Raw genomic sequence first — 25,308 nt, forward strand, 5'->3', positions numbered from 1 at the left:
GTTCAAAGTTCCAGAACGTTCCCTGTTAGCTGGCTGACAGATAAATATACTAGTGTACTACTAAAAGCTGACGAACATTTTTAAAATCAATTTTTTTGCAATATGTCCTGCCCTCAACGTCCAGTTCAAATAGAAAAAATAATTGAACTCAGGAAAAAAAAAAACTGTGCTCATCAAAGCATTTCATGAGGTTTATAATTTAGCTGACAATGCTACAGGGTAATCCATAGCAAATGCTGACGTCTGAATTATGCTCTCATCTGCCTGTTTATTCAGCAACATTGTTTAATGAATTATTACACAGAATCAATAATTGATGAAAATATGATACGCTTCCACACAGTAACAGATTAGGCAATTTTCTAGTGTCAAAAACAAGCGTGTTTTTTTTTTTTTTTTTTACCCTTACGATATGTGGGTTCGTGCATCCATCACACTTCAACTACTTTAATTGATTTGATCCTCCACTGAGTGAGAAAGAAGATTGAAGAATATTAAGAGAAGATCTCCCTGAGGAATATTAGATGTTGAGCTTCTGAGAACGTTTCTATCTTGAGATTTACGGCACGCTCTTCCTCTAATTGGATCCTCCATCTTCAGGAGCCGCACGCAGGGCTACAGTCACAGGGAGATATTGGACCGATATCACCAGAAAGCTCATTATTGTATTGATGCCCTGTAAGAACACAGAGACCAATACAATAGATCATCACTAGAGTCCTACCGAAGTTCTTCAGGTAATGGTTAATGAACTCGGCTGCTAACTAAAAGGGCGAAGGTTCAAACCCTGAATTTGTAATAACTAAACTTGTCATTTTTATGTTGGGATACACAATGAAGCGCTGAATATCTTTGTTTTGACAGCAATTAAAATGTAAATATTGCATTTATAACTTTAGAAAAACAATGAAATATTTAGTGGGGTTCATACAATATTGAATATATGGAATTCATAGACTAATTGTATTGTATTTATAATAAATCAAAGTATTTTTAATGCCAGTACATTTATTTGACATCTGATTTTGTATTAAAACGGCTTTATTTTATGTTTTATGATTAGACTGGTCACAATAGTTATAAAAATCAGTGTGTTTCACTTATATTTTATACTTGTAGAGCTTTAATGATGAATAACTTCCACCATAAGAGTGCAAATGACTTTAATTTAATTACAAATCCCATCTGGATTTCATTTACGAATAAATTTACCATGAAAAAGATTTTTCTCTGACTCTCCATCATGAATGAGAATCCCACTATGTTTCTCCATATTGATAACCACTATGCTTCTCCATCCATATTGAAGGTTTCCACCATGTCTTACATTTTTGTTTTTATGCATTTGGCAGATGCTTTCCAAAGTGATTTACACTGTTTTATTATCCGCTGGGAATCGAACCTCTGTGTTGCTATCGCGTTGCTCAAGAGTCACATTTGAACGTCTCTAAGGTTGTTCATATACAGTGTTGGGTAGTACATATTATTATGTAATATGCAATCTGGATTACATAATCAGATTCCAAAATGTATATACGTGTAATTAGATGTTTTAAAATACTCATAATCATACTAAAGTTACATTTTTATTGATTAGCCTTACATGATTACTGAATATTCACAAAATGGTAGTAAATGATTCATAATTAATTGATTATTTCCATTTTAAAACAGCCTAATGCAGAAAATTGAGAGGCATTGAGATTTATTTGAATTGCACATTTTATACGTTTTTAATTATTACTTTAATTATTGTTAATAAATAATTGTTTACTTACTTAATTATTACTTAAACATTTTCAACATAATTTTTTCTTTTTTTGTATTTTATATCAAAATGGTACAAGATTATCCTATTTAAATCTATGTGATAAGCATGCTAGGTCAAAAGTAATCAAAAATTAGTCCGATTATGTTACCTAAAATGTGTAGTTACTACAGCTTTCATCATGTAATCTGTATTCATTAAGGGACTACAATTTGTAAGTAATGTACCCAGCATTGTTAATAAATTGAATGAGTCAATGCTTTCATGTTGTACTTTTCCAGGCGAGTGTGAAGGAGATAAAACCGATGCAAATATTAAACTCCCATCGGAGCTGATGACTGGCAAACATCTGTAAAGATGCACAGCTGGAATTTATGGTTTTTATGTGACATGATTCACCTTCCTTGTATTCGCATCCCAATTTGTTTTTTTTTTTGTTGTTGCTGTTGTTCTTGTATTTTTTTCAATACATTGAAATGACTTTTCAAGGCTTGTGCAATCTCACATTCTGCTTTTGCTCTTTGATAAAGCCATAAACACTGAAAACTGAATTTTCTGGCATCCTAATGAATAACACCCTTTGATTGTTTTTCTGTTACATCCATACATAATGTATTCTTCCCATTGTACATCTGCCAGAAGGATTGTGCTTGTGCATTTGCATTAATAATAGCATTTAAAGTGCATTTAATTGACTGTGTCTAATCTAGTCGCCTAATCTTCTTTATGAAGCGTATCTCAGCCTAAAGCAGCGTGTGTTTGACATGTACACCTCTGCTTTTGCGATAAGAACAATAACCTGCAAAATTGCCATTTACCTTTCTATTTTAAAAGCATATAATGTTGGCTAAACTCACTTACAGTGTAATTTACAGCATCAAACGGCATATTAAAATGAGACAAAGAATCAAAACACAAGTTGATCGTGCTTATATTAAAGCAATAAGAGAGTTTTTCGAATCAATTTCAAGAATGTCACAACCTTTTTTTAAAGATGAGTTTAGATAGACGTTAGTTCCACGGGGATGAGAGCTAAATTTGGTTACGCATTAACCTGATGCTAAATTGTGTTACTGTGAAACAACAGTTGCCACGCAGTGAGATCTCAAAGGTGTCGGCGGTTATATGTGATCTTAACGATGTAGCATCAAAGAAAAGTTAGGAAAATTGATGTCAAGTCATTTGAATATCACCATGGAAACAGTCAGTTCTAGAATTAATCACAGTGAAAAAGATGATATTTGAAAATATGACTATAATAAGTGCATGCCAGTCACAGCACGTGCACACAATCGCTTTACCTCGAGAACAGCAGGGGACAAAGTTCTGCAGACATTATAACGCAAATGAGTTTGGGAAGATCTTTAACTATGAGTCATCATATAAACATAAAATCAGGAGATATGTCGCTGTGTTCATAAACCATGACATTTACAAAGCTGAAACAGGTGTAATGTCATATACCTGCCTGCCGTTATGCGACCATTAAAATGATTTACCTGCTATTATGTCTGGCCTTTGAGCTCAGAGAACCAGATATGATCTCAAGTGGCTCCAAATATGAAATATCTAAATATACATTTAGTCTGCTGGCATATGATTACACACCATTCTCAAAGAATGGGATGCATACATTTTTTTATTATTATTATTTCCATTTTCTATATGTCTGGAAAGTTTGGAAAAATTAAGATTAAGAAAAAAAGAAAAAGGCTGCATCAAACATACAGTAAAATATTATTGTGAAATAATATTACAATTTAAAATACATGTTTTCTATTGGAATTTTCAAATGTAATTTATTCCTGTAATTAAAAAATATGAATTTTCAGCATCGTTACTGAAGTCTTCAGAGTCATGATCCTTCAGAAATCATTCTAATATGATGATTTGATAATCATGAAACGTTTTTTATTATTATCAATGTTGAAAATAGTTTTGTGCTGCTTCATAATTTTCTGGAAACTGAGATACAGTGGCATTCAATAGTTTGGGGTAAGTGCGATTAAACATTTTTTTAAGTTTTATTTAGCGAGAACACATTACATTGATCAAAAGTGACAGTAAAGACATTTATATTGTTACAAAAGATTTATATTTCAAATAAATACTGTTCTTTTGAACTTTCTATTCATCAAGGAATCCTGAAAAAAAGTATCACTTTTTCCAAAAATATATTTTTTAAATTAAGCAACAAAAACAAAAGTAGGTTTTCAACATTGATAATAATAAAAATAACTATTTAAAAATAACTATTATTGATAATGAGTATCAAATCACCATATCAGAATGATTTCTGAAGGATCATGTGACACTGAAGACTGGAGTAATGATGTTGGAAAATCAGCTTTGATCACAGGAATAAATTATATTTTAAATTATAATAATATTTCACAATATTGCTGTTTTTACTGTATTTCAATCAAATAAATACAGCCTTAGTGAGCAGGAGAGACTTCTTGTCGTGGCGCTCTCGTGAACGCGTGTCGGAGACTGATACGGAAGAGAAGAAATTGTTGAATAAAGTCATTATTCAGTTGTTTTGGCGCACAGAAAGTATTCTCGTCGCTTCACAAAATTAAGGTTGAGCCACTGGAGTCACATGGGCTATTTTAACGATGTCTTTCCTACCTTTCTGGGCCTTCACATTGTTAATTGAGTAATTACTGACAGAATTTTCATTTTTGGGTGAACTATCCCTTTAAACTTGTATGTTTAATTAGGAACAGGTAAGTATTGTATTGTAATGTTTTGTAGTTGTGTGTAACTAAAGAGCCTCCTCAGACTCATCTCACTGAAGATGACAGGAACCTGTTGGGCAATATTGATCGTCATTAAAGTGCCATTATGGAGTGATTATATTCACTAACTCTCCTTTTGTTTTCTCATAAACTAGATTTCTAGCTGCAAGATACTGCCAGTTATTTTATAGTTCCATGATTTTTTAATTTCACAGAGAAGCTAATGAAGTTTAATGGCAGCTGTATTGAAATGATTTAAAACTGCAATTGAGTGGTGAAGATTCGTTGCGTCTTAATTTTTTATTTTATTAAGGGGCCTGGTGTTATTGTGTTTTCTAGCTGATAACTTACATTCAGCATTAAATTGGCATGCGATTTGTTTTCCAACAAATTGTATAACTTGACAAGACTTTGATCACCGAGCGAGCGTTTGTTCAGACATGAACTGATTCAAGTGGCATTTTAGGTCTTCTTTTTTATAGTGAGAGAATATAAAATTATATTATGATTTATGAATGTAGTTTCTAGTTGTATTCAGTGTAAACTAACACTACCGTTAAAAGGTTTGAGGTCTGAAAGATTTTTTTTTTTATGTGTTTGAAAGTCCAGTTCATTCCAATGAATCATTTTGATCGGACAGTCCATGGAAATGTAAAATGATTCCCTGATTTATGTCCAATTTAAGTTGTCTTTTTATAGCAAAGTATTTGCAGTTGTTCATTACTGTTTCGACTTTAAGTTTATATGTTCTTGAAAGAATTCTCTTCTAAGGCTGTGCTTATTTGATCAAAAATACAGAAAAAGAAATAATATTGTGAAATATTATTTCAATTTAAAATAACAGTTTTCTATATGAATATATTGTAAAATGTAATTTATTCCTGTGATCAAAGCTGAATTTTAAGCATTATTACTCCAGTCTTCAGTGTCACATGATCTTTCAGAAATCATCCTAATATGATGATTTGGTTTATTTATTATTATTATCAATGTTGAAAACAGTTGTGTTGCTTCATATTTTTGTGTAAACGCTGAAAAAAACAAAAATCTGGATTCTTTGATGAACAGAAAGTTAAAAAGAACAGCATTTATTTGAAATAGAAATCTTTTGTAATATTGTCACATGTCTTTACTGTCATGTTTGCCCAATTTAATGCATGAAAAAGACCAAACTTTTGAACAGTAGTGTATGTGCAAGTTTAATTCTGTCCCCGTAATTGAGTTCATTTAATAATTGGTTTGTTTGGACGTCGGTTGGTCGTTTCATACTTTCATCCATCCAACCGCAATGAAATGTAGTACAAAAAAAGAAGACAAAAAACATAAGACTCACTGAATCAGTGCATGTCCACACTAAGTGATTCACTGAATCGGACGCTACAGAACCCCAAAATGATGTTTGATGCATAAACCGCAGCATGACTGTAAAGCGCTCAGTCCTCAACTGCACAAGCACCAGGAGCCGAGACGGCGTCATTAATCGTGACTGGGGAAGCAGCCCAGACTCCTGTGAGGACCGGAAGATGAGGAGGCGTTGTACAGTCTGGTGACAGCAGGCAGAAAAAAATCCCAGCAGCACTTGGTGAAACACCTTGGTGAAATAAGCCAGTGGCTTGACATCATTTGACACCACTGCAAATCTCCAGTGCCTGCTCAGAGCTAGATATCCCAGACCTGGCAAGACGTCGTATTTATGCACTTAGAAATGTTCCAAAATTGGCCGCGATATTGAAAAACCTTCACATTCTTTATTCTTCAACTTCCACGCGGTGAACATTCCGATAAAGAATTGCAAAGGCATCATGGAATGTTCTTCACACTCTTATATAAGGACTCATCGCAACCTAATTTTTCACTGAATGGAGTTCATGACGTTCTGTAGAGCTAAAAAAAAAGTTCTTGATGTGACATTACAGCTTCCGATCGGTATATTCGTTTCTGGGTTCTTTAAAGCACTGGTACTGGAAGTTTTCTCAACTCTTAAAAATAAAGTTTCCAAAAGGGGGTACCTTTGAGTTTCAGTGAAAAGAACCAAGTCACCAATTATGTTGACAATTATGGAATGTATCCGTGCACATCCTCATTATTATTTTTAATTCATGTGCCTCGTAATCTTTAATCAATATAACTTCCCCTCCCTCTTTCAGCGACATCTCTTCTCTGATGATGAGGGCGGGGCAACCTGTCACTCACATGAGATCCGCCAATAGCAAACCACTATCATTCCAATCAATTCCGCATGAACAAATTAAGTCCCGCCGTACCATTTTTCTTGTTCAAAAGGCAGTTTCACTCTGATATGTGTCACAATTGAGAATAAAAGACTCGCAAATGTAATAATCTAAGCATCTTTGAGCTTTAAAAGGTTCCATCTATGTTAAAGGCCAGTAAGAACCTTTATTTTTAAGTGTAGATCATAAAAAGGTTTTTACTCAAAAAAGAAACTCGGATAAGGCGAGCGACCCTTCTCACATATACAATTATAGATTGCTATCCTGATTGTGTCTCCAACATTTCTGATGTAATAAATCACAGCCACTGGCTGCCTCTTCTCACTTTAATTACAGATTAAGGGTAATTGAATTCCACCATCCATCATGAAAATTAGTTGCAGGCTTGGCGACCCCTTGCTGCCAGCTGACACAAGATAACTATTTAAATCATTAACAGATGATCATTTATCTTACTAGACTGTTGTTAAAACTTCTAGTCATATTCAATCATAGCACCTATCCTAAACTTTTTGACATAATTTAAACGTTCAGATGGGTGGATTTTAGATCACAGTGATGGAGAAGCACATCTTCTGAAAGAAGCATCCCTGAGGAAAGCTGCGGTAGATTAGCATTTATTTCAATACTAAGAGTTGTGATGAGTGACTTTTGAGGTCAATTGCAATTATCCGGATTCTTATTTGCTTGTTTTTGTTTTTACTTAGCATTAGCAACCATGAAGACAGCGGTTTACATGTTTTGAAAGGATAAATGGATAAACACTAAATAAATAAATGTAGCAACCAGCGTAATTGGCGATTTAACAGTCTGTCTGTTGTTTTGGCATCTGTAGAAATAATTAAGCACATGTTGTGTATTTCCCCAGGGGAAAGAGTAAGAGCACAGCTACTCCAAAATAATAAACTTCACTTTATGATTTTATAAACTTTTTAGATTCTAGAAACTTTGTATAAGTCGGTATGAAACCGAAGTTGCGATAGCCTTTTCTTCCCTATTGCTATGAATATCTAAATGACTTTGTCCATGGAGATGGGTTGTGGTTTGCTATTGGTGAATCTCATGTGAGTGACGGGTTGTCCCGCCCTCATCCGAGAAAGACATCTCAAGAGAAGAGATTTTGCTGACAGGTCCGATGTGTGGTTTCAACATTCAAATCTGCCTTCGACCTGCAGCGGACACAAAGAGAGAGCAGGCTACTTTTCAAACACAAACACAGTACTTACAAACATTCAAATAAACAGAAGTACTGCGATAAAATGTCATAGTTTGGATCTAAACATGATATAGCGAACAAAATATAGTAAAGCAATTTGACCCTTAAAATAAAGATGAGTATACTCATTGATTGATTGATATACTCCTACTCAATCAACATTTTCATTTTTGGGTGAACTAACCCTTTAAATGTCTTATTAAACATTAAAGGGTTAGTTCACCCAAAAATTAAAATTCTGTCAGTAATTACTCATGTTACCCTTAAGTTTATCAAGCGACGAGAATACTTGTTGTGCGCCAAAACCCCCCAAAATAACGACTTTATTTTCAAATATTCAACTATTAATTTTCTTCTGTGTGGGCCTCTGACGTGAGTTCACGAGAGCGCATGACGCAACCGCGAGAACTGAGAAGATGCTTTGCTTTAAGACAAACAATGATAGAAACATAATAATCACTGCAATAATGATCCAATCATAGACCCTTAAAATCCCCCTGTGGTGAAAATCAAGCTTTTAATGTTTATATGTCTATGTGGTGTTCTTAATATGCTTTAAGACAAAACCATGAGCAAATTCATAACTCAACACCATTGCTGAGTATATTCTCCTTAAAACTGCAGTGAACCAAAGACAGTCTCGAAAACACGGTTTGAAATCGCTGGTGTTTCTGACGTCACAAACTACCTTGTAACCAATCAGATCAACGTGTGATCGTCAACGAGTGGATCTATGAGCTGAGTGAGTGGAGGCGGGGCTCATTTGCATATATTTTAATAGAATCGCAAATACTAAATGAGGCAATTGTGCATAGTTACATTCAAGCTATTTTAAAGGACAAGTTCGGTATTTTACACTTAAAGCCCTGTTTACAGATCGTATCTGATGAAATAGAACGGTTAAGATTAAAATTTGGACACATGCTGCTGTCGCGAGAATTTTAGGTTTATTTAGCTTTTGTGGACCTATTTTGCCAAACGTGTCACACCCAGATTCTTCCGTTGAGAGCTTGAATAATAGACACTCCAGCGGCAGAGTAATACCGTACCTCACACAGCACATTCAATACAAGTCAATGGAGTTGGACAAAAACTACGATAAAACCTGTTGGAAAGCATCTTTTTCAGCGATTTTTTTTTTTTGGGACCGTATCAGTGAACACCCCTGACCACTCGGTGAGTTTCACGTCTTTGTAAACGAAAGTTTAATGTGTTTTTAGGAAGGAATCTTCCAGTGCACATAGACTGCCATTGTGGAGGTGGGGAGGAAAGCGAAATAAAACTAAAATTCTCGCGACAGCAGCATCTGTCCAAAGTTTAATCTTAACCGTTCTATTTCATCAGATATGATCTGTAAACAGGGCTTTAAGTGTAAAATACCGAACTTGTCCTTTAAGGCATGAAGACATTTTTCAAGGAAAAACTTAAATATGTAATTTTGGTGATCAAAGATGAGTTTTAAGGGATAAAATTATTAAGGCTTTAGTAAATGAGTCACTGAAATATTCATACAGATGATTTATTTGAGAATCAATTACTTCAAATGAATAAATATTTGTGTAAACACGTTAAACGTATTTTCAATGTCTACTCATCTCTTCAAAGTGAGTCTGGCGTTCTAAAATGGTTTAACAGCTAAACAGTTTATTTAAACTTTCATTTATATTTTTGATTCACATTGTTTATTGTATTATTAAAAGAGCTACAACTATGTTTAGTGCAGGTTCTGTAAATCACTGAAACAACTTCTTCTTCAGAATCTTCAAGAATCGTGATCTCTATTGTAACAAAAATAATAAAACAAATTGTGGTTGTAACAAATTGTGATTCTCAATTTATCCCGAATAATGCAGCTCTAAATAACATTAATAAAATGACCTTGGTCTTGTACAATTTGATGAGAAATGTTTGAGTTCAAATGAACTGACTTATGTTGGCATATCTGAGCAAAGTTTGAGACGTTTTCTGAAACTCTAGCTGGACGTGTGAGGATCCTGGGATCTTTTTCTCATTTCTCAATTGAAGACTGAACTGTAGAGTTGCTGCGTTGAAGAAATAATTGCGATATTAAAAAGGTCTCATTTGCGATTACTCTTCCCTGCGGGGATTCGTCGAGCATTGTTTGAATATGAATATACACGGTTAGGTAAAACAAATTCCTGCGGCGTGTGATGATGATGCACTCGTCCCGTAAGTATTACAATAACCATCGTTACAGATGTCTCGTTATAAGAGGGGAATTATGAATGAAATCCGGGTGTTGATTAGATTGACGCACAGCTGCATTGTTTGAGGCTATACAAATAAAACTGTAATTCTCAAATAAATGCCCGCTTGCCCTCAGAATCACTTTTAAAGTTTTTCTCTGCAGGAACATTAACAGATAATGTTTTTTTGTGTGTGCTGTTGGGGGAGTGAATTAGATTTGTACCCAAATCGGTTACATAAACCTGCGCCGTGCCGGAAAACTTTGCAATGAGTTCTTTTATATTTCCGTGTACTTTCTATCCTCTACAGATTCGGATGTCTTCAAAGGGAAGCTCGCAGAGGGACGGGCTGTTTAGTCGGCAGCATCTGAACTTAAGAGCCTGTCAATCAAATCTCAGCGGGAGCAGGTGAATCCATCTGAGGAAAATGACTGTAAGAATTGGGAATTGCTGTGAAGGCACAGAGGAAGAGGACGTAATGTAGAAACAGTGAAATGCAGCAACACTCGGTCTGACAGATCAAATGGAGAAAGGCAGAGTGAACTTATGAGGAATGAATGACAAAAAGATGGAAATGAAAAGAGAGATTTCACTTAGCAAAGATCCGCAAAGTGAGAATGAAGTGTACTTGTTTAAACCTGCAATTGCGCTAGAATTTCATTACGACGAGCAGCGGGTGAACTTCCTGTTCTTCAATCTCAACCCAATCTGCATCTGTTCAAGTGTCCTGGAATGAGCCGTCGGTTTTGAATGTTCAAAAGACAAAAGGAACATTGTAATGTCCATTTTTGCAGCCTGTCGTTCAAAGAAATTATATCTTAAAACAAACGGTTTTCTTTTTTCCCCCTGAAAGCAACGAACATTTCCACCACATCTCAAAATGATGCAGTGTGATTTACAGTAACATCACTGAAATGACCATTTAAACACAGTTTGGAATGAAATGGCTAACACATTATGTATTCTAAATGTAGGCCTACACAATGAAACCATATTTTAAAACTTTTGGCGTAGTTCGACAAACTTACAGCTTGAAATTACACAATAAAAAAGCTGAGATTTACCTTGAATTTTCTTTGTTGTGTGATATTCCATCTCTGTGCTCGTCTTACTAACACTGTTGTCTCCTTGATAATCAACTAGGGGGGAAAAAAGAAAAAACTGTATTAGGGGCAAAAATATTTGTTCTAGATTAGTGGTAATGTCACCAAAACTGAAGGAATGTATTCAAACAATAAATATTGAAGTAGCTTATAATTATTTCACATTTAAACAACATTAGAAAATACAATTCTAAGGCAAAAAACAATCAAAAATATACATAAAATGCATTTTTTTAATAAAAATAAATAAATAAAGATAGGATAAAATGGTTCACAAGACCATTTCAATATGACCTTCGTACACCAAAAAATGTAAAATCGGTTTTAATAATTAAAAAATGACTCTCTTTAAATCTCACTGGTGCGTTTAAGGAATGTGTGAAGCATAATGGGTATTTATTGCGGTTCAAGAAAGTTTTCTGTTGGTTGTCCAAAATAATTTTAAAATCACAACATTGCTGTAGTAGGCAGTCAAATGATCAGCAGGAATGAATGTGGCCTATTTGATCCATACAACTGAACATACATTATCAAGTTGGTCATTAAATTCAGTTCATCAGCCGCCGCTCTGATGACCCTCAGACTCGTCCCTCCCTCTACACCAATCAGATGAAGGCAGTAATTATGGCCAGCAGCTGTGATGTCTGGAGGTCAATTATTATAACGTCATATGTGTTGCGGAGCAGAGACTTTTTGAAATTATGTTGGCAGGTTTTCTGTGGTAAAAAAAACACATAAAAAATATATTTTTGAGCATTTTAAAGGAGTTTTGGTCACTTCTTAGGCTGAAGACTCAGACCAGAAAACCACCCAGGCTGGTTAAAACTAGTCTTTTCAACCACCCAGGCTGGTTAAAACTAGTCTTTTCATTGATCTTAGACCGAAGGGCATGCCTGAAGGTATCTCTTCAAAGGTGTTGCTACAAAAATCTTACCCTTAAGCTCTTACATAATGTCAAATGGAGATTTATTGGCATTTTCAACACACTGCAAGCCAAAGGGGGAAAGAAAATGTAATGTATTTTCTTGAAATGTTATTGTGCGCAACAGGTTTTTCATCAGTTTGAGGTCTTAAAAATTTGAGTATCAAATATGACAGAACTTTATAGGGTTAATCAAGACTCTTAAAGCCTTGAGTAATGATGAGTGACTATAATCATCAACTTCATCTGACAGCTTAACATATTTTCACTAGTGACATTATCTATGAATGATTGGTTGAGAATGAGTGAATAATTACTCACAACACATCAGGGTGGTTGTAAATCATTAGTGCTTCACTTTCATGTCTGTTTACTTCAGTTATCCCAGGAATGCATCAATAGCAGCTTCTTCAAAGATGAGTGTGGAATTTGAATGTCTCCTAGCAACCCAGTTCCTCTCCGCCTCCTGTGGCGGACGCTTCTGATGGGCATTGTCCTCACACCACAGCCTTCAGGCTCAGGAGAGGGGTTTAATCAAACACGCCTGAAGAGAGGGAAAGAGCAAGAGAGGGATATCATCTGTAACATCCATGATATTTCATGTCATTTCATTCGAGCAGGAAATGAAAGATGGCAGAGACACACTGTGGTGCGAATTCAGGCATCGATTACGGCGCTTTGGAGTAGTTTGTGCTTGCTTTTTAATATTAAAACAGGAAAGTGTGGTTGTGATAACTTTGTCACGCACAGTGCTTACCGAGCTCGAGTGTTTGTCACATACGCGTTTTGATGGAAGTACTGAAAAATAATGGTCCCTGCTTGTGTTGTGATTATTTCCAAAGTAGGCCTAATGTAGACCTATCAACAATGTGATGCATTTTGATTTTGTTAGTCATGAACACTGCAATGAAATAGCTTAATAAATAAATACTGTAAAATCTATTTTTAACACACAAAAAAACTGTTTTGTAAATTTATATTGTCACATTTTCCCATTTAAACACTGTAGTTTAATCATCCTAGTTGAGCATTGTGAGGATTTTCTGTTTTCTGCATTTTCATGTTTTGTTTAATACTTTATCAAGAAGTATTAAACAAAGTAGACAAGAGTGGTAGACAAAAGGCACCTTGGAGAAACTCAACAGCAGTGCAAAATATGAAAAGACAATGCAGAAAAGCAGAGCGCATGTGGCGGAAGACAAAACTTGTAGTCCATTATAACATCTACAAAGACACCATCCATGCTTTCAATATGGAACTAGGCAAAGCTAGACAGACTTTCTTCTCAAATATTATTAACAGCAACTTAAACAACACACGCACTCTTTTTGCTACTGTAGAGAGATTAACAAACCCCCCGAGCCAGATTCCCAGTGAAATGCTCTCAGACAGCAAGTGCAGTGAGTTTGCTTCTTTCTTCTCTGAGAAAATCAATAATATCAGAAAGGTGATCAGCACATCCTTGAGTTGCACTAGGGTCAGACAGATCAGACCACAACCTGAGAAAGTTACTATGTCTGATTTCAAAGAAATTGATGGCAAAATTTTGGAAGAAACCGTACAGCACCTTAAAACATCAACCTGCGCCCTTGACGCTCTTCCCACATCTTTCTTCAAAAGTGTGTTAAACAGCTTAGAAGCAGATCTCCTAGAAGTGGTAAATGCCTCACTTCTCTCTGGAAGTTTTCCAAACTCCCTGAAAACTGCAGTTGTCAAACCCCTCCTAAAAAAGAGTAATCTTGATAAGACTATATTAAGCAATTATAGACCGATCTCAAATCTTCCTTTCATTGGCAAGATCATTGAAAAAGTTGTTTTCAATCAGCTGAACAAATTCTTAAGCTCAAATGGATACTTTGACAATTTTCAATCTGGTTTCCGATCGCATCACAGCACAGAGACAGCGCTCATAAAGATAATTAACGATATTCGCTTAAATACTGATACAGGCAAAATATCAGTGCTGGTACTACTCGACCTCAGTGCTGCATTTGACACTGTTGATCACAACATACTTCTTGACAGGCTGGAAAACTGGGTGGGTCTTTCTGGGATAGTCCTAAAATGGTTCAGGTCATACTTAGAAGCGAGAGGTTATTATGTGAGTATAGGAGACCATAAGTCTGAGTGGACATCCATGACATGCGGAGTTCCTCAAGGCTCAATTCTTGCGCCACTCCTATTCAACCTGTACATGCTTCCAATGAGCCAAATAATGAGAAAGAACCAAATCTCTTACCACAGCTATGCAGACGACACACAGATCTACTTAGCCCTATCGCCTAACGATTACAGCCCCATTGACTCCCTGTTCCAATGCATTGATGAAGTCAACAGCTGGATGTGCCAAAACTTTCTTCAGTTAAACAAAGACAAAACTGAAGTCATTGCGTTTGGAAACAAAGATGAAGTTCTCAAGGTGAACGCATACCTCCACTCTAGAGGTCAAACAACTAAAAATCAAGTCAGGAATCTTGGTGTGTCTCTAGAGTCAGACCTTAGCTTCAGTAGTCATGTCAAAGCAATAACTAAATCAGCATACTATCATCTAAAAAATATTGCAAGAATTAGATGCTTTGTTTCCAGTCAAGACTTAGAGAAAATTGTGCATGCTTTCATCACCAGCAGGGTGGATTATTGTAATGGACTCCTCACTGGCCTTCCCAAAAAGACCATAAGACAGTTGCAGCTCGTACAGAACGCTGCCGCCAGGATCCTAAGCAGAACCAGAAAATATGAACATATCACACCAGTCCTCAGGTCTTTACACTGGCTTCCAGTCACATTTAGGATTGATTTTAAAGTATTATTACTGGTATATAAATCATTTAATGGCCTAGGACCTCAATACATTGCAGATATGCTCACTGAATATAAACCCAACAGATCACTGAGATCATTAGGATCACATCAACTAGAAATACCAAGGGTTCACTCAAAGCAAGGAGAGTCCGCTTTTAGCTATTATGCCAGCCGCAGCTGGAACCAGCTTCCAGAAGAGATCAGGTGTGCTCCTACAGTAGCCACATTCAAATCCAGACTCAAAACACTTCTGTTTAACATTGCATTTACTGAATGAGCACTGTGCCGCTGTTCGTCCGACTGTTTGCACTGTATTTTATTTTATTTTATTTTTATTTTTTACTCTAAACTGTTTTAATTATTCTTATTTCTTTTGATTATTTTAATTTCTTCTATGTAAAGCACTTTGAATTACCATTGTGTATGAAATGTGCTATATAAATAAACTTGCCTTGCCTTGCCTTGCCTTGCCTTGCCTTTATCAAAACAACCAATTCAGCAAAGTTTGCCAAACATATTGTTTATTTTGATACATTTATAATATATATATGATAAATTATTTTAAATCAACTAAATTATGACATTCAAATATGTCCTTTAAAAAATACCCCAATGCGTCCCGTTGTAATTAACCCGTACAGCAACTACTCGACGTAAATGCATGCTTATTCCAAATATTAATCTATATTTCATGAGGTAACAGTTGATTCACTTACATCACTCAGTTCTGAGTTTGACAGACAGGTAACGTTAGGTAGGCAACATGTAAACAGATTCACTTCACTTCCACATAATAACCAGTCAGACATTATGTTAAGAAACGTTTCACGAGTCTTGAAACGAGCATCATTGAAAGACCGATAACTTGTTAATCATGAATAATGTAATGTTTAAAGCAGATGTCTTAACAAATGTCAGTAGACCGGGAAGATTTTCAAACGAATACAAACCGGAAGACAAAATACAACGAGCGCAGCGCTGAAAAGAGGCGGGGCTACATAAGGTATTTGCCAAACAATCTGTTTCTATGGCAACCAGGGTGCGTCATAGTGTTTGATTACGTCACAGACAGCAGTTTATAAAGCTCGCTTGCAGAGTTGAGCGATATTTCGAATCCGAGCAGAAGCGCTTCAAGCGAGTTTAATCGAAATATAAATACACATAACAGCAGATACAAACTTTATAAACACTGCAAAAAGACGTCATTCTTTACACACGGAGTCTATACTCAGCATCTAGCCTATAGGCTACTCACAGTTTATAGACCCAAACTGTACAGAGTCACGCACAGTGTGACTGAGTGTGTATCGCATACGGTTTGACAACTGTACGTTACGTGTTTGATTTGTCAGCATTAGATACAAAACTCGCAATGTCTACAAACTTCAGAGAGGTGTGTCTGGAGATATATGTCAACGGCGTGTTCTATAGCGGGGACAGTTGCTTTGCACCAGAAGAGGAAGATGTGCAGCTGGAGTTTACGGTCACCGATGCCATCTACGACCTTTTCGGTAGCTCGGCAGTGAGCAATGTCCAGCTGGAGGTTGATACACCCGGGGACATGTCAGTCAGTTACAGCGTTTTAGAAGGGGACGCTGTGCAGGTTGACTTTGATATGAACGACTCAACCTCAGCGTGTGTAGAGAGAGATGAGCAGGAGGATGAAGTCACAAATGTCTACTATGTGTTGTCACCAACAGAAGTGGCAGCGAGTGGGATCGACGCTTCTCCTGAAACCCCCGAGAACAGCCCAACAGGTGAATGTTAAACATGCACATCAGGTCAACAAGCACCACTGATACATGCTCAATATATATTCAGGGGCGCGGGAAGTATAGCTTTTCACAGGATTGTAAACGCAACAAAAACATTATTTACACTTATTCATGTTTAGCATTTAGTAATTTATTTGTAATACACACTTTAAGTGGGCTATTTAAAAAAAAGTTGTTGAACATAAATGTTCAAAACATAAATGTTGAATATAATTTATGTTTTTTAAAACATACGTCATATTGTGCGACGTATGACGTCATATTGTGACGTTGCAGTGAAAAAAGATAGCATTCTCCTGCTACTTATTGTAATTTGAAACTGCGACTGCCTTTTGAGAATTGTAAAGTGTTAATAATATTGTTTGTTCAATGTCTATTTTGTATGTACATTTGTTTATTTTTCAATTAAACAAAAACAAAATCCTGAGCGCTTTAAAAATGACGTCATCGCGGTGTGCGCGTTGATATGGAAGGCCAAAAGGGCCAAAACGTGTGAAACTTACGCGTTAACACGCATTTTGTGCTTTTTTCAGTTGCTTATATACATAATAATGGCAAAAGTGTAATAATAATAAATAATTTAATGAAAAGGCTTATATTGACCTATTAAGATGGTTTTACATCTACCTTGTAAATATATGTTTTGCTATTTTATTAAAAAGTGTATTTATATATTATATATCAATCAGATTCACAAGGCTTAATGTGTTATCAGAAGGGGCTATTATATACTATAATGCATATAGTTAAATTATAAAAAGATGCTTTAGAAATATGCTACAGTAGGAGTGTAGGCTACCCTGAAAATACTATTTGAAGGAAATGTGTAATTATCCAAACAAAACTTTGTGAAAATGGCATGACTTTTAGAGGCTTATTTAAAATATGCTGTACTTATATGTATATGCCTAGTTTTAACCGATGAAAAGTACATTGTTGAACATGTATTTCACATTAAAAACTGGTATTTACAAGCTTTCTCTGTGTTTGAGCAGCAAACCAGCAGGTGGTGCTAATGTCCCAAAAATGCATTTACGCGTTAACGCGTAAGTTTCACACGTTTTGGCCCTTTTGGCCTTCGATACGTTGAGTGCGCGTGTACGCCTTTTTTCTTTTTTTTTTTTACTTTCTGCGCGGCTCCGCTTCCGATTCGAAGATGCACGACTTCGAGGCGAATCTGGCCGAGCATGTTCGGCATAACACCGGCACCCAGTTTGCGGATGTCTAAATTAGTTGATCACATTTACATAATGAGCCTACAATAGAATAACAAAGCCTTTTTAATGAACATAATTTAATTAGTTAAATAATAATAATAATAATTAGTTCAAATTTAATAAAAATGTTCACGAAGCTAAATGTTCACTGAAATTAGAAAACATTTAAGAGATCTGTGATGTCCTCGTTTGGTGTTTGAAATTACCAGACATTGGTTGAATATTTAATACACTTTACTGTGATGTGATAACAGGTTCAGGCAGGTCTCACACGTAGGCTACAGCCGTAAAATACTGATAACGACTAACTTTGCGGGTTTTGTGTCAATGTTTACATCTGTATCACGTATCTGCGATCATACCATCATACGTCAATGTCGTAGTAAACATCACTGTTGTAACCGGTATACCTTGAACATTACAGTATCGTTCATTTAGTTGCATACATTTATTTTGTTCTAATGTCAAGTAATAATCTTAAGGTTCCTGATGGTTTCAAGAAAAATTACTCCGAGTTGAAACTGTCATTTCAAAGAATAGTACAACTGAGAACGCGTCGAGTACAAATGTAACATCAACAATGAGATGTAAAGTAAACAGAAATTTATTTCAAATTAGACTAATTTTTCATATCTAATCTGGTTTGAGATGTTTTTAATAACATATGTTTTTCTTTTGTTTTTCAGAAAGTACCAAAGTGTGGATGATGAAGAAAATGAGTGGATTCTTTCAAATGCTTTTTGGTGCTCCAGAGCCCTTGTGTGTCCCAGTCATTCCTCAGCCAACATCTGAAGCGGATCTGGTCGATACCGAGCAATCGAGTGTCCCAGTTCCAAGAGTCTCTGAGCCGGAACCTCAAGTGGATCTGGTTGATCCAGAGGAGTCCAGTGTCCCAGGTCTAAACCGTTCTGAGCCAGAACCAGTGTCCTCTGAAGGTCAGGAAGTTGAAGTCAGGGACGCCATCTCAGATCTGAAGAGCCATACATTGGTGTGTGACGATCTGAGCGACTCAGCAGGGCCTTCAGGGAGCATTAGTGGGATCGATCAGGGTGGCATGGAGGCTTCTCCTGAAACCCCTGAAAAGATCAGTCCAAAAGGTCAATGTCAACAGAGCCTTTGAGATGCAACATTACAAAGGCCATATACACTCTGTAAAGTTTCAGGAGTGACAACCACATTTAATTTCTCATGTCTAATCTGTGGTTTGAGATGTTTCTAATAAACATATGTTTTTCTTTTGTTTTTCAGAAAGTACCAAAGTGTGGATGATGAAGAAAATGAGTGGATTCTTTCAAATGCCTTTTAGTGCTCCAGAGCCCTTGTGTGTCCCAGTCATTCCTCAGCCAACATCTGAAGCGGATCTGGTCGATACCGAGCAATCGAGTGTCCCAGTTCCAAGAGTTTCTGAGCCGGAACCTCAAGTGGATCTGGTTGATCCAGAGGAGTCCAGTGTCCCAGGTCTAAACCGTTCTGAGCCAGTGTCCTCTGAAGGTCAGGAAGTGGAAGTCAGGGATGCCATCTCAGATCTGAAGAGCCATACATTGGTGTGTGACGATCTGAGCGACTCAGCAGGGCCTTCAGGGAGCATTAGTGGGCTCGATCAGGGTGGCATGGAGGCTTCTCCTGAAACCCCTGAAAAGATCAGTCCAAAAGGTGAATGTCAACAGAGCCTTTGAGATGCAACATTACAAAGGCCATATACACTCTGTAAAGTTTCAGGAATTATTATTCCATGTGTGTTCAGAACACGACTCACTCATGCAGTGTTGCCATATCCACTTATTATAAGCGTTTTTGTTTAAGCTTTCTTTTTTTATGGCGTGATTAAAGTGAGCAGGTATGGGTCGCAATATTTCATTTATTTCGCTTTTTTATGGGCTTGTTTACCCAGTCAAGGCTCATACCACTTTCCCCTATGATTTCTTGCACCACACATACGTGTAAAGATGAGATCCACGTTACGCGTCTGTCATCTCTCATATCTCTCATCGTACGTCATTAACAACTAGGTTTCTGGTTCGGCTCTGTATACATACACACTGTCGAATTTTTGTAAATGCAGTTGTCACACCCGTAAATTACTGAATTGTGTGTGTACAGAACAAATAAGATGCAAACAGAAATGTCTTTCAAGTTGGACTAATTATTCATTTTTAGCCTGTGGTTAGTGATGTTTCTAATAACATATTTGTTTTCTTCTTTTTTTAGAAAGTACTAAAGTGAGGAAGATGATGAAAATTGGGTCATTCTTCCAAAAGCTTTTTAGGATTGATACGGCTGTTCCAGAGCGCTTGTGTGTCCCAGATGCAGGCGTTCCTGAGCCGGAACCTGAATTGGATCTGGTCGATCCCAAGGAATCGTGTGTCCCGGTTCCAAGCGTTCCTCAGTCGGAATCTAAATTGGATCTGGTTGATTCAGATGTATCATGCGTTCCAGGTCCAAGTGTTCCTGAGCTGGAACCTGAATTGGATCTGGTTGATTCAGATGAATTGTGTGTCCCGGATCCAAGCGTTTCTGAGCCGGAACCGGAATTAGATTTGGTTGATTCAGATGTATCATGCGTTCCAGGTCCAAGTGTTCCTGAGCTGGAACCTGATTTGGATCTGGTTGATTCAGATGTATCATGTGTTCCAGGTCCAAGCGTTCCTGAGATAGATTCTGAATTGGATCTGGTTGATTCATATGAATTGTGTGTTCCAGGTCCAAGCGTTCCTTATGCATACACTTCCGAGCAGAAACTGGTTCAAGAAGAAGCCTGTTTCCCATTGGAGGAGCGTGTGATGGGCTGTAGACAGCATCAGAAACCTGTCACTGAGGTCTGGAACAACATCTTCATTGGAAATGAGTAAGTCTACAGCACATTTAGACTAATGTAAACCATGTGATTAATAATGTAATGCAGGAGTAGGAACAGGAATCAAACACAATTATATTTCTACATTGTAAATCCTATGCAGTGAAAGACTAACCTTGGCTGTTGTGTTCTTGTGCAGAGAGACAGCAAGGGACCGAATGACACTGAAGGAGCTGGGTATTACTCACGTCCTCAATGCTGCTGCTGTGAAGAAGAAGCTGAGGGTCTTGTTGGGAGTCCCATGGGAGACAGACCTGAGTGAAACCGTTAATACAGGGGCGAGATACTACAGAGGCATGAACATCACTTATTGTGGCTTGCCTACAACGCACAGTTCCAACATCAGCAATTACTTCTTGCCAGCTGCCAAATTCATCCACAAGGCCAGGGAAAACACAGAAAGTAAGATCTTTTATCAAGTGTTCTGGAGTGACAAACTGTTTTAGACTTTTTCTGACTGTCGTTCTGTTTCTATTTCCACAGATAAGGTGTTCATTCACTGCACCGAGGGTGTCAGCAACGCCCCTACTCTTTTTCTGGCATACCTCATGATCCACCATTACATGGTAGTGGAGGAAGCCATCGATTATCTCATACAGGTAAGATACATCAAGCCCGACATGGACTTCCTGAAGCAGCTGGCAATCCTCAACAAGGAACTTGTGCACAATACAGCTACAAAATATAGAAAGGAAAACAACAGCTGGATATACAAGCAGGCAGCCAAAATGCTGCAAAAAAAGTGGTGCAGAGCACAGATTAAAAAGTGTGCGCGGATTAATAGAAGATGCACTTTTTAGATATCGCACATATTAAAAAAGTGCACAAGTAAAAGAACAGATCAGATTTTTAAAAAGTGCAATCACTTTTTAATTGCAAATCGGATCAGTATTTTGTAAATGTAAATAGTTCAGGCCTGGTCCTCGTGAGATTGGCACTCTCGCCACCGGCTCTGCTCTGCTTGCCACAATCACAGGTTTTTATATCTGCTCTATTTTTATCTCTTTACTTTTTATAACCAGAGCACAGATTAAAGTGCACAAATTTAAAAAAATAGATTAGATTTAAAAAAAAAAAAGATTTTTATCTCTGCTCTATTTTTTATCTGTGCACTTAAAAAAAACAGCACAGATAAAAGAACAATCATGAGCAAAATAAGAACAATCATTCAATTATTTAAAAAATGAAACCTTAAACCTTTGCACATCAATTTTAATAAAATATTTTTCAAAAAAAATATTACAATTTGAGATGCAGTGTTGTCAGTGTTCCTTATTTCATCATTCCTTACATCATTCCTTAATATGCTTGTGGTGTTTAATATGATTCTTGTCTTCACACTAATGTCTTTTTCTAAGAACAAGTACCAAACTTTTTAGAAAATAGTTTTGCAAAAGTAGTTTGCTAAATGTTTAATGTCAGTGTTAAAATAAAATCTAAATGCAGTATATTGTAAAAAAAAAAAAAAAAAACATGATATAGGCAAATGAAGAGGAAAAGTGAGAATATTCGTTGGTTGGTGACATCTGGTTTTAATGGCAGCAGTTTCCTGGGGGTATTCCAGAAAGCAAGTTAACAGTAACATAATACCCTGAACTGTCAGTTGATAAGGAGGGTCACTGGATTATGGTGGTTCTTGAATCAAATTAATGTAATTACATCTTGATTAAAGCTACACTGTGTAATTTTTTAAGTTGATTCTTAGCAAAAAACATGTTGTTCTTTCAAAATTATATGTGCTCATTCGTGTGTAATTAATTCCACCAACTAATCAAGTATTCTCGTAGAATCTGCCATTCAGAATACATACGAGCGAGTCGCTCGAATGGCGGCAGCCATGTTGCGCCTCCATCTTGAAAATACCAAATTAGCCAAAGGGGGACATACCGTATTTTCCGGACTATAAGTCGCACCATAGTTCGACTGGTCCTGCGACTTATAGTCATGTGCGACTTGTGTATCAAAATTAATTCATACTGACTGAGATGAACCAAGAGAAAACATTACCGTCTACAGCCGCGAGAGGGCGCTCTAGCTAGCGGAGGTTTTCAGAAGCGACACCGAGGAAGAATTCAGTGATGTGTGGAATGAACTTGGTGAACTTGCTTACCGGTAACTTGTAGGACTCGCTGGCTAATGTTAATTTAGCCTATTCAGCCTCCCAGGTATATGTTCTTTATGCTATTGTGTAGCTGAATAACTGTTAATGTGTTACGTTAACATACCGGACACCTATTGTTACTACTGTACGTTACTACTGTAAAGCCGCTTTGAAACAATCTACATTGTTAAAAGCGCTATATAAATGAAGATGACTTGACTTGACTATTCAGCCTGTTGTTCTGTGTGCTGTTGTGTAGTTGAATAACTCGCCTTTCCAGATTAAATGTCTGCTCTTGGTCTTGGATTTTGTAAAATCAATTTCTAAATACTTATAGTCCAGTGCGACTTATATATGTTTGTTTCCTCTTCATGACGCATTTTTTGACTGATTCGACTTTCAGTATACTCCGTATACTTATAGTCCGGAAAATACGGTACCTGGAAATTCAAGCTTCGCCTTTCGCACTTTTACACTAAGTGGCACCGTGACGAATGTGAGGGGGAGATTACTCGCGACTGCCGGCAGATTTGAAAGCCTGTTGAAAATTGAGGATCACGCCTATTCTCGAGGACATGTGACAGAGTCGCCAAGGAAGCGAAAGAGAGAATTAAAACGACAACGCGACAGGCAAATCAACAAGACCAAAGTCAATATTGGAGTGGCTTTTCCAAGATGGGACGCCGAAGTTGCCTGCTTTCTTCTCGACAGGTAATTCAGCCTATTTGTGTAAATTCAAAGTTGTATAGTTGCTTGGCTAACTATAGCATGGTGGTGCATAACGCTTGAAAGACGTCTAGGTAACCTCATCACTTGAAGGAACACTCTGGAAGCCATGTTAATCTTGGAATAATACGGCCACCGTAGGAGTTTAAACGCCTTTTGAATGGGAGGGGCTAGAAAGTAATATTCAGTTGGTAGCCTTATACAATTTCACCGCTAGATGGGATAAAATCCTACACAGTACAGCTTTAATGTTTATGGTTAGACTAACAAGGCGGCTAATACGTAGTTTTTTTCAGAATATGGCTACCAAAATTGATGACTGGAAGAACACATATTTTACAGACAAAATGATTATGTAAGGGTATTTTAAGTCTGTTCTAGATGAATGTCAGGATAGATACCCCATTCCTTTCAACACTTTTTCCTATAACCCCCTGGTTAATCATATATCCCAGTTTTTTGATCTGACTGATATTTGGCATGTAAAGAACCCACATAAAAAAACATTTTACATGGAGTCCCTTTCAAGGCACCCATCTTGATGAGATAACTAATATTCTTTCTTCCTCGTTTGACTGTAATATTTCAACTGTAACTGATCACAGTGCAATATCACTCACTAACAATAATATGTTAAAATCTGAATCCTTTTGTAATTCTGTTTTGTTAATGATTATGGCAATTAAAGAAGCTAAACGAATTGTAAATGCTAGAAAATTAGCATCAATAACTATATAAGTGAAGTGAAAACACTGATTGATGATTACATTAATTTCTTCTGTAATGAATATGATCAAAATATACAGAGAGAGACTGTGATCTTTTCTTTTCCTTCAAAAGATAAAGATCCTATTACAGACTTGTAGAAATATGGTGGAAGCTGACATTGAGATTGCAGAATTAGACATTGCTATTAAACAAATGTCTAATGGAAAGTCTCCAGGTATTGATGATGGCATCACAGTAGAACTAGAATCGTGAAGCACTAAAAGACTTTAAAAAGGCATTGGTGAAATTATCAATGAAACACAATCAGCTTTTATCAAAGGGAGAAGTATAATTATTTAATTCCTCATACAAGCTTACTTCTATTTCCAGACTTTTTCTTAGCGTTTGATACCCTCGAACACCCTTTTCTCTTTAAGTCTTTAGTATTTTTTTTTGGCTTTGGTCCAATGCTTTGTAGAGTAATTTCCATGTTCTATAATGAGATTTTTTTGGAAGTGTTTTAGAAGAACTTCGGTTCTTCACCCAGAATTCAAATTAAACGAGGAATCCGACAGGGATGCCCTGTTTCACCATTACTTTTTAATCTTGCAGTCGAATTAATGTCTCTATTCATAAAACATTGAGGACAATGTAGTCATAGACATTCGTAGGACCTTTACTATAAGCCAATTTGCAGACGACACTCATATTTCTTAAAATTAAAGACGTCCTTCCATTAGTTATTGATTTTCAAAGGCATTTTCAAACCTAAAGTTTCAAAAGTGTGAATTAATGGCTATCCATAATTGTGATTTAGATGAGGGCATTCTAGGGAAAACCGAGGTTAAGTACCTATGGGTTATGATTACCAAAAATGTTGTATATAGAATATTCAAATTTTAACTCCGTCCATATGCTCCATATGGTTAAAGAATAT

The 25,308-nt window shown here is 36.6% G+C and overlaps 2 protein-coding genes and 1 long non-coding RNA gene across 3 annotated transcripts; 2 read left to right on the forward strand and 1 right to left on the reverse strand.

Annotated features, from left to right (window-relative positions):
* Window positions 1–11,225: 11,225 nt before the first annotated feature.
* Window positions 11,226–15,964, reverse strand: LOC306985742. Its single transcript, XR_013794847.1, has 3 exons — window positions 15,707–15,964; window positions 12,510–12,732; window positions 11,226–11,302 (listed from the first exon to the last, which is right to left on the reverse strand). It is a non-coding gene; the product is annotated as an uncharacterized lncRNA (long non-coding RNA).
* A 132-nt stretch (window positions 15,965–16,096) lies between these two features.
* LOC306986167 (uncharacterized protein) lies at window positions 16,097–19,703 on the forward strand. The gene is made up of 3 exons (XM_079589074.1): window positions 16,097–16,747; window positions 18,669–19,079; window positions 19,231–19,703. Exons 1-3 carry the CDS (start codon window positions 16,363–16,365, stop codon window positions 19,656–19,658), a joined length of 1,224 nt encoding a protein of 407 aa, XP_079445200.1. The 5' UTR covers window positions 16,097–16,362; the 3' UTR covers window positions 19,659–19,703.
* A 507-nt stretch (window positions 19,704–20,210) lies between these two features.
* LOC306986011 (uncharacterized protein) lies at window positions 20,211–23,490 on the forward strand (the record flags this gene model as incomplete). Its single annotated transcript, XM_079588842.1, has 4 exons — window positions 20,211–20,827; window positions 20,976–21,238; window positions 21,320–21,435; window positions 23,418–23,490. 4 exons carry the CDS (start codon window positions 20,211–20,213, stop codon window positions 23,469–23,471), a joined length of 1,050 nt encoding a protein of 349 aa, XP_079444968.1. The 3' UTR covers window positions 23,472–23,490.
* Window positions 23,491–25,308: the final 1,818 nt, after the last annotated feature.

The sequence above is a fragment of the Phoxinus phoxinus genome (assembly GCF_949152265.1).
Source record: "Phoxinus phoxinus genome assembly, chromosome: 18".
Classification (NCBI taxonomy): Eukaryota; Metazoa; Chordata; class Actinopteri; order Cypriniformes; family Leuciscidae; genus Phoxinus; species Phoxinus phoxinus.

What these genes read in the sequence shown, in the direction of transcription:
- LOC306986167 (XM_079589074.1), top strand. Translation starts at nt 16,363, where the DNA reads ATGTCTACAAACTTCAGAGAGGTGTGTCTGGAGATATATGTCAACGGC. An exon ending in CCCCGAGAACAGCCCAACAG is followed by an intron (nt 16,748 to 18,668) that starts GTGAATGTTAAA and finishes TTTGTTTTTCAG; the next exon opens with AAAGTACCAAAGTGTGGATG. An exon ending in TGAAAAGATCAGTCCAAAAG is followed by an intron (nt 19,080 to 19,230) that starts GTCAATGTCAAC and finishes TTTGTTTTTCAG; the next exon opens with AAAGTACCAAAGTGTGGATG.